General features: G+C 32.8%; 2 protein-coding genes across 4 annotated transcripts; one reads left to right on the top strand and one right to left on the bottom strand.

The window, feature by feature from the left end:
• Positions 1-9,572, top strand: LOC109336728 (CLP protease regulatory subunit CLPX1, mitochondrial-like). 3 transcript variants are annotated; one of them, XM_019573507.1, is made up of 15 exons: positions 1-729; positions 1,324-1,385; positions 1,607-1,704; positions 1,849-1,928; positions 2,214-2,264; positions 4,826-4,900; positions 4,980-5,057; positions 6,353-6,409; positions 6,864-6,937; positions 7,043-7,142; positions 7,323-7,427; positions 8,093-8,155; positions 8,744-8,866; positions 8,976-9,128; positions 9,283-9,572. In XM_019573507.1, exons 1-15 carry the CDS (start codon positions 244-246, stop codon positions 9,355-9,357), a joined length of 1,680 nt encoding a protein of 559 aa, XP_019429052.1. In that variant the 5' UTR covers positions 1-243; the 3' UTR covers positions 9,358-9,572. The 3 variants fall into 3 exon arrangements, with proteins under 3 accessions (XP_019429052.1, XP_019429053.1, XP_019429054.1); XM_019573508.1 differs by having other exon boundaries at positions 3-729; positions 6,867-6,937; XM_019573509.1 differs by having other exon boundaries at positions 618-729; positions 1,612-1,704.
• Positions 10,275-13,127, bottom strand: LOC109335346 (probable fructokinase-5). The gene is made up of 5 exons (XM_019571490.1): positions 12,784-13,127; positions 11,497-11,907; positions 11,124-11,258; positions 10,668-10,784; positions 10,275-10,526 (listed from the first exon to the last, which is right to left on the bottom strand). Exons 1-5 carry the CDS (start codon positions 12,964-12,966, stop codon positions 10,389-10,391), a joined length of 984 nt encoding a protein of 327 aa, XP_019427035.1. The 5' UTR covers positions 12,967-13,127; the 3' UTR covers positions 10,275-10,388.

The raw sequence follows: 16,092 nt of genomic DNA on the forward strand, positions 1-16,092 counted from the left end.
AATTAAGTTGAAATTGAAGCTGTTAAGAAACAGTAAAATGTTAATTGCAGCACATAGGATATAACAATGTTGTGTTTTGGCAGTTTTCTTTCTTCTTCCACAAACTGAAAACTCCTAACTTTATCCATTTTTGTTTTATTAATCCCATCAAATATTTCATTCTCTCAATTTCTCTAATCTCTTTCCACAATAAACCCCAATTTCTTGTTCTTTGCATACCCCAAAAGTTAAAAAATAAAAATAATGTCTCGAATTTTGTCCTCAACATGGAAGAACAAGAAAAAACTCAACTTTATTCTTTCTTCATATTCAAACACCCACTCCGCCCCCCACCACCGCTACAAGTCCGACCACGGTGGCTCCGATGACCCTAATTACACCACCAATGGTATCAAACTATTGAATCGGAAATTCCCAAATCACCCTTTTCATTATGGTGTGAATCAATGGGATACTTTGAGTTTATACAGTAATGGGGAGCCACCACAGAATTGGCCTCAACCACCAGGTTCATCTGATGGTTCGGCTGTGCATACTCCTCCGGGCCCACCTTTTGCACCTGGGCTTAATGTTACTCGGGCTTCTGGGCCCAGAGAAGGTGGTTCCGGTGACGGCGATGACATGGGTGGTGGCTGGGGAGGTTCTAATTTGGGTAGGAATTTGCCAACTCCAAAAGAGATTTGCAAGGGTCTTGATAAATTTGTTATTGGTCAAGATAGGGCTAAAAAGGTAGTATCATGTTATGTACTATATATTTTTATTCTGTTTTATGTTTATGCTTTGTTTTGTAGTTTGTACAAAAGATTTACAGAGGGTCCAAATAGAGTAGGTTAGATGAAAACTAAGTTGCCGAATAGTTAGAGGTAGATGTAGAGTAATGAAACTATAGGCAAAGCCATTAACAAGGATTTAGTTTCATATGGTTTGTCTATAAACATTTACGACGTCATTTGATTCATGTAGCCAACCCATTCTAATGCATAAAAAAGCTTGGTTGTTGTTGTGTCTTAGTTTAGTGTGCTAATGATGTTTGTTCACACATTTCCCTTGATATTATGGGCACCTGCAATGATATATCAGTGTTCCTTGGTTCATTTGGGATATAAAATGAGGGGAAGAGGGAATATAATTTATCTATAATATATATGTATAGTGTCTAGATTGAGTCTTAGTTTTGTGTGCTCTCTTTTTCTTTCACTCTATTTTATGATTCATGAAGAAGGCTTTGAGAGTTCCAGTTATCTTATAATTCATTTTAAATGCATTGTTCTGAATTGTGGCCTTCAACTGTAATCTGACAAATGGTTTATGTTTGTGTTGCAGGTGCTTTCGGTAGCTGTTTATAACCACTATAAAAGAATATACCATGCCTCTTTACAACAAGGGTGAGTTCTTTTGCTGCCCTTATTATTTTCATAGTTTGTGTTCCCAAGTTGAAGCCTTTTTATGCTATTGAGCTCCAGACCTTGCCCCTTTATTACTTTCGCCGTGTATGCACCTGTCTACTCGTTTCGTAAAATTTATAAAATGTCAATCTCTTAGTTTTTTCTTCTATGGTAAATTGGTAATTGTTTTCTATGACTGAATTGGTGAGTTTTAATACTAGGTCAGAGGCGGATTCAGGAATTTCAGAAGGATTAGATGAAGATGATCAGGTGGAACTAGAAAAGAGTAACGTTCTCTTGATGGGTCCAACTGGGTCAGGTATGACATTCATTACAACTATTGCCCCCTTCTTTCTAATAAGATGAGAATTAATTAATTGAATCTATCTACATTGTTTGCTCATTTCACATCTCTCTAATATTACTACATGACTGCTATGCTAATCTAACTTCCATTTAATAGGGAAGACATTGCTCGCAAAAACACTAGCTCGATTTGTGAATGTCCCATTTGTCATTGCGGATGCGACAAACTTAACGCAGGCAAGTATGTGTGATGTTAGAATTTGGCTAAGTATAAGTTAAGCATCACCAAGTTAAATGATAATGATTATCTATTTTCTCGAGCCAGAGGCCTAAATTTTCATGCTATTGAGTGATAAGATATTATGTAAAATGGATTTTCCCCCCAAATGGTAACTCTCAGTAAATGGATATTCAAATAGTATCATCTATTTCTGATTTGGTTCCATGGTTGCCTATAGGTTTCTTTGTCCCCAGACATAAGTTTTATTGTTATTGATCTAAATGAAATATTCTAATTTTCAGGCTGGTTACGTTGGAGAAGATGTCGAATCAATATTGTATAAACTACTTGCGGTATGTGAACTCTTCCTTAGAATTATGATTTTGTTTGAACAAATTATCAATTCTGTATTTCTAGAAATGAGCTATTTATGACTCTTCAATCCTCGCAATGTCTAGCTCTGGGTTTTGTTTAGTTTGTTAATTTGGATGCTCACTTACGGAGTTGATGATGAATGGAAATTCTGTTGCATTTAAGTAAACTGTGCTACTTTAGAAATGTAGATGAAAACTGTAAAGGACAACCAAATTCCCTTCTAGGTGAAGACATGTCATATTTTAATCGTGCCTTCATTAATTCTTCATTTCTTTATGCTCATGCCATGCTCCATATTCTTGTGCTGTCAAGTCAACTTAGAAATTGCTAACTGATCGACATAGTAATGTAGTATCCCTAGTGAATGGTTTTATTTAGTTTGTTTTATGTTTTAATGCTTACTATAGGTTTCTTGTCTCTAGTGATCTTTATTGTTGTGAATTTCTTCCATCGTTGGTATTTTTTTATGGAGGGCCGTTTCCCCCAACTCTAGTCACATATAGGACGATCTTGGTTGGCTCTTTCTTGTGCCTATATTTTACACATGAGGGTAATTGGACCACATCATTCATGGATTAAAAGCCTCCAGATCAAGTGGTTAGGAGTTTGATCTTTGTTGCTATCATTCTTTGAAATTAAAGGTGAATTTAAGCACATGTTAAAAATGGGTCTATGCATTACCTAGACGTCAAACCCAAAGGGCACTTGCACGAGGGACATGTTTTAGAGGTATAATAATAAATCCAATTAATGAGTCTCCAATTAATAGCTTAAGTTTTTTACTTTTAGGAGAGTTGGTACTTGGAAAGGGATAGTCTCCGTGATCATGTCGTTAGGTGTTTGACCCTTGCAGCTTTATTTCTTCCAAATAAAAAGTTTTTTCTTTACATGATATAATAAAAGGGCCTCTGCATTGCTTTAAGCCCAAATGGGCCTGTGTTGATATATATAAAGCCATATGCAATATTTCACCTAAGTACCTACCAAATTTAGTTTTTAAGAGTTAGTGCCATTTGACACTACTTCCTTGCACAAGTTCTTTCAGAATCCAAGGTTCCTATGATATGTTGGTTACAGATTTTGTTAAGCCTATTGAATTGAAGGGTTTTAGAGGTAAGAAAGGAGAAACTAGAGAATAGACTGACTATAGAAGACTAATACTAGATTATGTGTCCATATTAAATAAGAAAACAAATCAAGGAATATAAATAGTAAATAAATCCTGAGAAATCATCTACACTATTATAAAATACTTTAAAGATACAAAGAAGATATTATAAAATATTCTTAAAATATTTTAACAACCCCTCAAGCTACAGCTTGATATGCTCTAAGCTTGTTCCAAATTATAACTTTAAAAAAGATAACAAAAAAATATATACTGAACTTCAAAAAACAAACTGTCGGGGAAGAAAGGAAACTCAAGGACTTGAGATGGTGCCAGACCATCTGGGATTGAAATCTAGGGGCTTGAGTATATAGGACAAAGATCCGAAGCCAGACCATGTAGGATAAAAATAGGGACAATCTAACTTACACGTATACGGTACCGGTAACTAGTATGGTTACATCCCATACCAGTACGAGGTACAACATTTAAAAGCCTTAGGTATCGTACAGGTACATCAAACATAAATTTTAAATAAGTAAAAAAAATATTTATGTAAGAAAGGTAAAGAGGATCAACACCGACACTAATAGAGTATGCGAGCATCTCAGGATAAGAGGTTGAGACCTAAAATCAATCAAGATGTGAGGATGGATACTAATAATGTGAATCATAAGGAGGGATGACAATGGGGTGTTTAAATTCAAATAAAGCAAAACATTAATATCAAGACATCAAGTTCAATTCTTCTAATTAATTTAATAATATAATCTAAATATGGAATAAAAAATAAACTGATCTATATAACACAGGCACACAAAATAGGTGGGAAGACATCAAAACACCATCGGAATGATTGTAGGTGGGAAGACATCCCACTAGCATGATTCATTTATGGAAATAGAATGACGTGACAAATGCCAAAGAAGTAAGCACTAGGACATGCACTATTTTTGTGGAGTTAAAACATGAGAAACAAATGTCCAATTGTCATATATGCACAGATAAGAATTGTAGAAACAAATGAAAAAGATTTTAACAAAAAAAAAGGCTCCTCCACTCTTGCTCATGCATGAGTGCATGCACATGTCATGGATGCCAGTGAGATTTAAACTACAGCTCTTCATTTACTGTGGCAAGGGAGAGTCCATGGTCTCTTCCAAGATGTGTTTCTTAATAAAATTACAAAACATGTTTAGTAAATATTTTTGTTGGGATCCTACTTCATATATACATTTGGGTTTAGCATTTTTTGGGCATACAACACTGCTCTATTTATATTACATGAGCTTTCTTTTTCATCTAAATAATGGTTGGAGTACTTTTATTATTAAACTCTACTTAAATACAAGACTGTGTGTATTTGTTTACGTTTTGTTTTTGCTTTTTAGAAGATATCTGATATCTTATGTTTCTATTTTTTCCGTATAGGCGGCTGAGTTCAATGTTCAAGCAGCTCAGCAGGGGATTGTTTACATTGATGAAGTGGACAAGATAACTAAGAAGGTTTCTTGCAAATTTAATTGCATGTTTAATTGTTTATAATTGCACTTCATCTGTAGCATTTAATTGTTATATCTTGCAGGCCGAGAGCTTAAATATTAGCCGGGATGTTTCTGGCGAGGGTGTTCAACAAGCGTTACTAAAAATGTTGGAAGGAACTGTAAGTAAAGTAATTCCAGACTGAAGTTGTTGATAATTGGTTTATCTGGAATGCAACTGAAGTGCTAAGTGAACTAAATGGGTACTCTGTACTTTTATTCCATTTAATAGCCCTTAAATCATGAACATAAGAGGGCAATATCTTGTATATACCACAACTAATATCTTCAACACAATAAGCATTTTTTGCGAAGGTTCTTATATCAGTTCCATTATAAGATTCTATCTTCCAGTACACGCGCGGTGTTGTTTAACACAGCATTGATGCATAATGGTATTTTCAATTTTATTAATTGTTAAATAAAGACAATTTATTCCTTCACTCGCTGGGATCGAAATTCTAAGATTCAATGAACAAACTCTTTACTGAGGTAATTCAGTGAGATAATGCTGGTATGATTTATAATTATAGGCGTTTGGGCATTGGTGAATGGATAGAGTAGTTCAAACATGAAATAGTGGTTTTGAATCATGGTTTTAAATCATGATTGTGGTTGTGTTGTCATCACGGTTGAGTTGCCACTGTTGTGGTCTGATGTGGCCAATGCAGTCTGCAATCACATTCTGATGCATTTGCGGTGATTGATATTTAGCGGCTACATCATGTTATGTGGACATGCAGTCATGATGCAGTCTGTATCTTAAAGCCCTGCACTCACTTGAAACAATGGTGTTGGTCAAAGAATGCAACCCTTTTCTTCTGATTGATTGCCAAAGTATGTAATTTTAGGGTGTTTGGCCTGTTTTCCATATTTCTTGTAAGTTGATATATTTTCATCTATCTTTAATTACAAAAGTGGCTCAATGCTTTCATTCTGTTTCCTGATTTGAAAATTTTGTAATTATCAACGCAAAATATCAACTGAAAATGAAAGTCGAAAACCATAGCTTTCACTTCTGCGTCAAGCAAACCTTCAATTATCTGGATAATTAAAGAACATAAGACTGATATTTAATTTTTGAGTCTAGAAAACTCCCTGGCCAGTCATGGTTAATTTTGTATGGTTTTGTGATTCTAAATTCTGAAATGTACTTTCTCAAGCCTTTCTCTACCATCTGTGGCTAAAATACACTCAATTGGATTTCCTTATATTTTTAGGTTTCAGTATTGTCATTCATAATCTGGAGTAGATAAAATTTTAACACTTTCTGTCTGTTTCTTAGGACATTGTGATTTGTTAAGAATCCATCGGTTATCTGTGCTAAATGTTTCTGAAAAGATAATTTCTTGTATGTTGATTAGTGCTTTTCTCACCGTTTTATGAACTTGGAATGATTTCTTTCTTTCTTTTTTAGATAGTAAGTGTTCCCGAGAAAGGAGCAAGGAAGCATCCACGGGGTGATAACATACAGGTATGCGATCTTGGAGAGTACTACATCTTTTGCCATTTGTTTTCATGTTTGCACTTACGAAAAGATTAGACATATTTCTATTCTAGGATTTTTTTTTTGGGATGCTGAATTGAATCCTGAAATGTTTCAGAAAGATGCATTATTATGTTGGTTAGTTAATCTTTTTAAACTTGTACAAAAAGTAATTAATAGCATGAAGACCATACAATTACCTAATTGGCTGATAAACACTAGTGAATCGACACATAAGAGGCTACAGGTGGTTGAAGGATAAGTAGAAGGAGAAAATGCAAGATTGGTTATTTCTTTATGAACTCTTTTGTCCTCTTAGAAAGTATTTGTCAACATTTTATTAATGTGGGTCGGGTTTAATCACCTAGTGCAGTATGCATATAATTCTGGTAAACTTGGTCATTAATTTTTTAAATAAATCTTCCATTCATTTTTTTATTAGCAGCTTGACACAAAGAACATTCTTTTTATATGTGGTGGAGCATTTGTTGATCTTGAAAAAACCATTTCAGAGAGGTAAATCATTTTTTCCTGTTTTGCAAGAATAATTGTTCACTTTGTTTTGCATGTATTGGTTTCTGCCAGAGTTTCCATCAAATTTTAATGACTCAAATATGCCAGACGACAAGATTCATCTATTGGTTTTGGAGCACCAGTCCGTGCCAATATGAGAACTGGTGGAGTGACAAATGCATCAGTAACATCAACTTTACTTGAATCGGTGCGAATTTACTTTTGTTATCTGACGGGAAAATTTTATTCCCTTTCCCATTAAACACAATAGATAAATGGACACACAAGCAATTAAAGCAAATGAGTCATTCACTTAAGCTATCATGATGATATGCACTTCCTCCATTAGCCTTCCAAATGCATCTAAAGTTGCAATGGTAATTTTCAGGTTGAAAGTTCTGATCTTATTGCATATGGTCTCATACCTGAGTTTATTGGACGGTTTCCAATCTTAATTAGCTTGTCAGCTTTAACCGAAGACCAACTTATGCAGGTATTCTGCCACTGTTGTTTTTCCTGATTTCTTTCGATGTTTTTTTATAAGCAAAATTGTATTAAAGAAGCACAATGAGTGCTACAAGGACTAATTTGTTTTCCTTGTTGCTACAAATACCTCTTATTGTGTTAAGGATTTTTTTATTTATTACTATTATTATTATTATTATGTATTTTTAAAGTATAAATATTAATTTGGCCATTCCCTTTTGGATTTAATAAATAATGTAAAAAACAAAGAAACGGCTATCTGGTACCTGCAAGTGTTCAATTCATATTGTTTACGGAATGCACAAGGAATTAGAAATTTGGATAAGGATACAAGGGTTCAAACGTATTTTTTATCGAAGGATATTGGGTATTCATTATATTATTTTTTAAGGATCTTGTGGGCTTCTCTCTAGTGAGCCTGTAATTTCTCAGCTGTCTATTCTTTTTAATTGAACCAGAAAGAAGGATGACTCAATAACTGTAAATCATGTGGCATATTTATATTTATATGCTGCTTGCATGAGTGTATACATTAGCTTAAAATTCTAGATTTCTGCCATGTGGAATGCTTAATTTTAAATGACAGTGAGAAAGCCTACTTTAGAAAAGAGTTAATATTGTAGATTTTGCACAGATATCTGGTCATGACTATTGAAATGTTTGATTTTGCAGGTTCTCACGGAACCAAAACATGCTCTTGCTAAGCAATACAAGAAATTATTTAGCATGAATAATGTAAGAAGTTTTCCCTTACATAGATACGCACTCTCTAATACCTGTAGACGCATGTCATTCAGACTTAACTGGTTGTAATTGCTTAACTGGTTGTCTATGGTAGACTTAATAATTGCTTAATTGGTTCTCTATGTTAGATTAATCTAATAATGACAGACTTAATATATCATTTCTTTCAAATTCTCATATAATTAAGTTCTCAGCTTCCCTCTTTAATTTTCTCGATGACACCAGCCAACTAAAGTGATTTACTTGCTAGTTGCTTCCCTTTATTCTTATAATTTGTTATTTCTTTATTTGATTCATTGCTGTTGACTGTAGCTTTCTTGAGTCATTGCGTGGTGAAATTTTTTACCACTCTGTATTGGAAAATGACTTCCAAATCTTCTGAAAACCAATTAGTTTTTTATGCTCTTTGCCATGTTGGTCTTTGCTATGTCAAAATTGGTCAGCTTGTTTTAGCTTCTTGTGAAATATATTTCATATTTCTTTGCTATATCCGTTATCATTGCTTGTTTTGTTTATTATGGGTGCAAGTGAATAATGGGAAACGTTCTATTTATTTGAAACTCTACCTGTGCACTTCAGGTAAAACTACACTTCACAGAGAAAGCTCTGAGACTAATAGCAAAGAGAGCAACGGCAAAAAATACTGGTGCCAGGGGTTTAAGAGCCCTACTGGAAAGCATTTTAACCGAAGCCATGTTTGAGGTATGAAAAAGCGTATTTATTTTGAAAGTATACTGCTCTCTTTAAGCATCTAAGACTATCATCGTCTCCTCGATTTTCTTCTGATGCATTGAATGCTTGTATGCACCAGATTCCAGATGTTAAGGAAGGAAATGAACAGATAGATGCAGTTGTTGTTGACGAGGAGTCGGTAGGATCAGCAAATGCCCCTGGCTGTGGTGGAAAAATTCTTCGTGGCGCTGGCGCTTTGGAGCGATACCTAGCTAAGATGGAGGATTCAATAGTATGATATTATATCTGAATGCATGCTGATAATGCTGCATATACATTTAGTATTTCATAAGTGGAAAATGGAGATGTTTTCCTTCATTTGTAGCAATTGTACATATGAGCTATGAGCATGTGTTTTTGACTAAATTTGCTTCCATGTATTGTAGGTTAACAGTGATGGAGCTGAATCTGACTTGCAAGAAGGGGAACCAGAGATTTCATCAAGAGCAATGAGCATGTAATACTATATTTAACCATAACCAAGGTGTACCATGTATCATTGTCATTGTTTGTAAAATTACATTCATAATTTACTGTAATTATCCCTTGTATAACAGCATACCGGTTTAAGTTCATTGGATAGGAAAATGAAAGATGTAACATATTTAGGCAGCACATGGTACAAAAATTGCATTTGATTTCATAAGGAAGGTTTAATTATAAACATTTTTCTCTTGTTCTGTTGCCACCACTGACATCAAAGATCAATATCTTGAAGCAATGACTGATCATGTGAAATCATTATGATCCCTCACCCTACCCTCTTCTTTATTTGGAAGAAGGATAAAGTTTAGCTACTAATGATTCACTTCAAAGGTTTATGTCTTAATACAAATTTGACTAAATGTGTTATGAAAAGTTCAACCTTTTTTAGTCCAAGATATGATAAGCATAGGATATATTTGGATGAATGAAATGGAAGGAGATAAATCAAGGATTTATTGCTTGGAACTTTTTAGTAAATAAAATGAATGTAATGAAAATGGAATCATTTGTTCCAAAAGCTCAAAAATTATGTCCTCCCCAAATTGGGGTGAAATCAATGAAATGGAAACTCACTCGTTCTATTCCATTTCACCCCTTTCCAAACAGTGAGGTGACTTAGATTGTCTTTCTTTTGTTTGAAGAAGGTAATTTCATAGTTATTCTTCACATTAGAAGTTTAACAATTATGTATGATATACATGCTACGCTTCTTTGAAAAAAAGGGTATGTTATATTTATGAGAAAAATGCATGGAACTCTCTAGGAACAATAGTATCGTTAAATTTTTATTGTGGAGTATTATTCATATGATGATAAAGTTCATCTAGTTACATGTTATGTTTTGATCGGATTAGAGGTAAAAAAGATCTCCTCAGTTCTGTAGGTTATAAGTTAAATATGCAAAGAAACAAAATTCATAAACAGAAACAACACTTTCAGCCATTGTATCAAGATGGCTTAAAAAATAAACTTTGAGATGAGGCAAAACCAAATTTAGAAGAACATTCTATTTGGCTTTAGAGATGGAAATAAACTCCTGAGCCTGTGGGGCAGTTGGAAGTGCAGGAATTGCTCCCTTCTTTGTTGTACAGATTGCTCCACAAGCATTTGCAAACATCAATGCCTCTCTGAATTTTGGTTCATTCTTTATAGTGGATCCATTTAAACAAATATGTCAACCAATGACAAGTTAGTAAAGCCTTGTTTTGATATATATATATATATAGAGGAAATTACTCAAGTGAAAATAGTAGTTATATATGTATAGAGAAGATGGAGAACATACATCAAATATGGAAGGGTCTTTGGCCACAGCAGTGAGAATAGCACCAACAAAAGAATCACCAGCACCAGTAGTGTCGACTACCTTCACTGAGAACCCGGTTACCCTTCCTTTGAATTTCTGCAGTCAAAACAAGATGTTCAATATTCAAAATGTGAAGTTTAGATTACAGTAACTCACCATTAAAATACAACTAGAAAGGAGCTAGAAATATTAGATAGTCACAAATGTACAGTTGTTTAGACAGTGGAAACAAAAACAACATACAAGTACCCATTTATAGAAATGGTGATGACAAATAACTAGAGAGATTATTAAGTTGAATTTTGACTCTTGAAAATAAACCTTCTCATATGGTATAACAAATGTAAGTAAAAACATAAACTTTCATACATGAAACCAACCGTGATTTAGTAATGATCTAGGGTACCATGTTTTGAAAACAAGGATGGATAATACCTTGGAGAAATATCTGCAACCCTTCTCTCCGTCAGTGACAAGAAGCATCTTCAACTTGTCATGCCACAGGGACATAACAACCTCTTCCTTCTCAGGATCTCCTTGTGTAAGAAACTGAACTTCATTATCACTCACCTATGTAGACAACAAGATCAGTAACTTTAACCAATGACTTCAGAGACAGTGCAGCAAAACCTTTCGGAAAAATATGATAATAAGGAATCATCTTTTCCCACTGAATTGTTAGCCATAAAGAAACTCTATTACTGGCTATCAGTCAATTAAGGACTAGCATAACAAGTTCAAGATTTACATTGCCCTATGAGGTATATATTATGTTATGCTTTTGGAAACAATTTTTGAACACTTGTACCTTGATGAAGTCAGCATCAGACCAAATACTCTTGATCCCAGACCTACAAGCCTCTTCAGAAGGCCACAAAGGGAGCCTCAGATTGGGATCATAGGATAACAAAGCACCAGCTTCTCTAGCACTTTTCATTGCTGCCAAATGAGCTGATCTGCATGGTTCTGATATCAGGCTTATTGATCCATAATGGAATATCTTGGCTTTCTTTATCAAACCCATGTTTAATTCAGACTCCTTCAATAACATATCTGCACTTGGGTTTCTGTAGAACATGAACTCTCTCTCTCCATCTTTCCTCAATGTCACAAAAGCCAATGCAGTTCTTGCTCCCATATCAAAACAAACACCATCTGTGTTCACCTTATTTTCCCTCAATATGTCAACTAGCATTCTTCCAAACTCATCATCTCCTACCTTTGTGTCACATTATCATCATTACTTTTTGAAATATATGTGGCAAAGAAAATAATCAACAACCTTTACATAGTTATAGACTTGTTAAAAAGGATGATTTAGTATTATACGTAGTAACTAAAAGTCATTTTTAAATATAATCTTAATAGTGTATAAATATCATAATTTAATCTCAAAATTTTCAGACATGTTGTTCAAAGTCATAGATGTTCAACATCCTTAAGCAGAAGATTCATGCCAATGATGTTGGTGGCCATCAAGTAGAAACAACATTGAGAGAAAAACAGTATCTAGGTTTGAAGAAAATGAAATATCAACTATTTTACTTTATTATTTTGAAATTAGGGTTCACCTCTCATAAATATTATACTTTTTTATTTTTTCAAAGTAATTATTAAAATGTAATGTCAGGACACATAACGAAAAATATTACTTTTAAATTATATAGAACATTCAACTTGAACTTAGTTAAGCATTAGTCCAAACAAAACAACTTATGATGCTAAAAGAATAAAAATGAAAAAAATATATATTTAATAGATATCAGGAAAAAATTGCTCGATTATTAGTCTATGAATCAGACTTTTTATCTACACAGTTTTTTATTTTTGTTTTATGGAAGGTCATATGCATAGCTATATCTATATCCATCATTAGTATTAGTATTCCTTGAATTTTTAAAGGTGTCTCATTACATAAAACTGATGGGATTACATGTTCTCATTTATATTTGTCCCAATTATGATACATGTGATCCTTTTTCACACAAAACACTTGACTTTGTGGGTTCAAGAGGGCAACAATAAATATAATAAGGAAATGACATTTATTAATGAACCCAACACATGAAAGACAAATGGTTGTAGTAATAAGAACCTTGCCAATGAAGGCAGCATCACCACCAAGTTTGGCTATGGCACAAGCAACATTGGCAGGAGCACCACCAGGGGCTTTGATAAAAGCAGTAGACTCAGCCAATGACACTCCAGCTGTGTCAGGAACAAAATCAATCAGCATCTCACCGAATGATATGATTAATGTATCTGTTGACTTTCCCATCTTCTTTTTCTTATTGCTTTTTATTTTTATGTTTATGTGTCTTACAAAATAATGAACATGAAACCTCTCAAGTCTCAACAAGGTACACAAATTCTATGATAACAAACTTGCCATGCACACCACCTTGGTTATATCAGAGTGTTATTGCTGTTTGATTTGAATAAAAAGAAAATGGAAAATTGTAAGTTTAATAAAGTGAGTGGTGATTCTTTGCCTTGTTTTTAGGAACTTAAGCAAAATAATAAATTAAAGTGAAGACTTGGTACTTGGCCCAAGCACATGACTCGCTCTAATCATTAAGGAAAGCAAAGCCACGCAAATAATAAGAAAAACACATTTTTTGTTCAGAGTGTGGATACTTTGGAAGGAAAAAATAAAAGCAATCTCACAAAAACTAATCAAGTATCAAAAGTAGGATTACATTTTCAAAAAACATGCATATTCTCTTTACCTGAAAATAAACGAATTAATAAAATAAAGGTTAATTGATGAATTTTGAAGTTACACTAATTGGGAAATTGATGAACTTTTTTATTTTAAGATTTGACAGTAAAGGAGTTCAGGAGACTATGAAACGTTAGTAGATAAGAAAACATAATTAAATCAAAACCTACTCTCCAGAGGAATATTATGTTGTTGCATGGTTATGTAAGATATGATTTATCTTATTAGTTGTTAGGTGTAAAAATTACCTTAATTTTTAAGGCTAATTTAACACTTTTTAATTCTAATAATAACTATACATTTTGATTTGGAAATTTGGTGAATTATTACACTAATCCTATGAGTTGAATTTCCATGATATTTCAAGACCTAAAAGGAGTAAAAACAAACAAAGATTGGTGTCAAATGATTAACATTGATCAAAGTCAGAATCAGTTAATTTGAGCTTAGTGCAGGAATTGCGTCCAACGCAGCCGCACTGATCTAAGCATGGAAGACGCGCCAAACACAACTTGTCTAGGTGAAGTGTTGGGTCAAACGAAGAGCTCGCGCTCAGCAAACCGTTCATGTGCCCAACACCAATATGAAAATCTAGATTGACAAAGGGAATCAAAAAAGCTGAAGAAGATTCGAATTTTAGTTCCCATACCATTTTTCTGCAAAACAAAGATGTTTTCAAATTCCCTTGGTCTTTAGGTTAGTATAAGCTCGAAATGAGAAATAAAGGTAAGAGAGTATGGTTGATGGAGTTGATGTATGTTCATAGAAGATGTACCACTTCTCATTGGGTTATAATTTTTTGCTTCTTTGTTTTGCTAAACAAAGAAATATATTACGAAAACATAAATAATGCTAACCTAAGACAAAGTAAGATAAAGCTAACAGATAACTAAAATACAAGACCTTGGGTCCATACATCAGTTAGTAAAAAAGAAAATATTGGCCTTAACATTAGCCGAAAACTAATTCTAAGATCTAATTTGAATCAAATCTAAAATTAAATTTGCATAATACTAAACTCCTTACCACTAAAAATAACCTCATTACGCGTTGTCCAAATAGACCAAATACAAGCAAACCAAAGATTCACTCCTTTTGAAGAACGATGCAAACTTAGATGATTCTGGAATAGCTAAATACAATTATCCGGTAGAATGACTTGCTGGCCTAACTAGGAATAGACACACTTCCAAACATTTTTCAGCAAAAACACGAGAAACAAACAAGTGATCTAAAAATATTTTAATAATTTGTTTCTTTGAATTATTTTAATACTAATTATGTTATAGATATTTTAATAATTAACTTAATTAATAATTTAATTAAATTTTGGAGTTTAATTCAATTTAATTAATAGGCAACATCATTTAGTTTGATTTATAAACGTAGAATTTTTTATTTTTGTTCCAACAAATAATTTCATATGATACTTATCTTAATTAATTGTACTTTAAAATTTTGTAGGAGATATATGTCTTTGGGCATGTGATAACTTTTTCTTCATGCTTTATTTTTTATTTAATTTCTTTTAATATAATTCTGTTAGGATTACTTTGATAATATGACTTATATTTTATAAAATTAACTTCATGCATGTTTCATTTTTTACAAATCATTTGATTTTATTAATTTAATTGTTTAGTATTTAAGTTTATTTTTATTTAATTCAATAAATTAACACGATTTAGGAATTAATTTAATAACTAATCACAATATTGCCTATCTCATACTATATAAATTTATGTGAAGGAACCAATGAATTTTATTTAAAGGGGATAAAAAATTGTATGCCAAATTATAGATGCATCTCCTTAGATAACTTGAAGTCTGGGGTTCATAGTAGATTAATTCTCCAACAAAGTCATTATATTTCGAATTATCAGCTACAGTGTTGGTTGAAGAAGATCAAGAAAGAGATATTGAATAGAAAATCAATGTTAATTAACATATAAGTTGCGTGATAGATTTCTTAAATGAATCTTTTATGACAGAACTTGCAATATAACTTAGAATGGATGTCGAATGTAATTTCAAAGCCAAAGTGGAAAATATTGGCAATAACATGGATGGTGATTTATAGAAGGCAACAATGAAGATTGGATTCAGATATAGAGAAAGATTTTGCGGAAGCTATTTTGAATGCTCTTTTTTCATATGTTAATTTTGGTGACTCAGGCGACGAAGCAATTCAAATGCCTGCACCTCCCAATTCAATTGAAGCAAATCAAATTTACCTGGTTATAGAAACCTCGAGATTTGGGAGGGTTTGTTTTAGTTTTTAAAAAATATTACTGGAAATAGTGACTAGGAATTCTATATTTTTATTATTATTATTTTAAGATTATTATTATTATCTACTTTATTATATACATACATTATTATTCATTTAATAATTTTTTATATACAGATTATTATAAAATATATAATTACAATTGAAAAAAGGAGTTGGTACATGCGGATAACAGCTACCATCTCTTGAAAAAATATAAAAATTAGGCAAATAACACAATGAAAATATAAGAATAGATGCTTAACTCATAATCATCTTATTAAACAAACCGACCGTTTCTATTAAGATCAACAGTGTAAAAGGTATAGTCTAATGAAACTGAAGTCTTATTACAAATAAAACAAGATAGAAATTGTCAAGAACTATTTATATTAATTTTCAATTAAGAAGTG

Source organism: Lupinus angustifolius, chromosome LG20 (assembly GCF_001865875.1).
Source record: "Lupinus angustifolius cultivar Tanjil chromosome LG20, LupAngTanjil_v1.0, whole genome shotgun sequence".
NCBI lineage: Eukaryota > Viridiplantae > Streptophyta > Magnoliopsida > Fabales > Fabaceae > Lupinus > Lupinus angustifolius.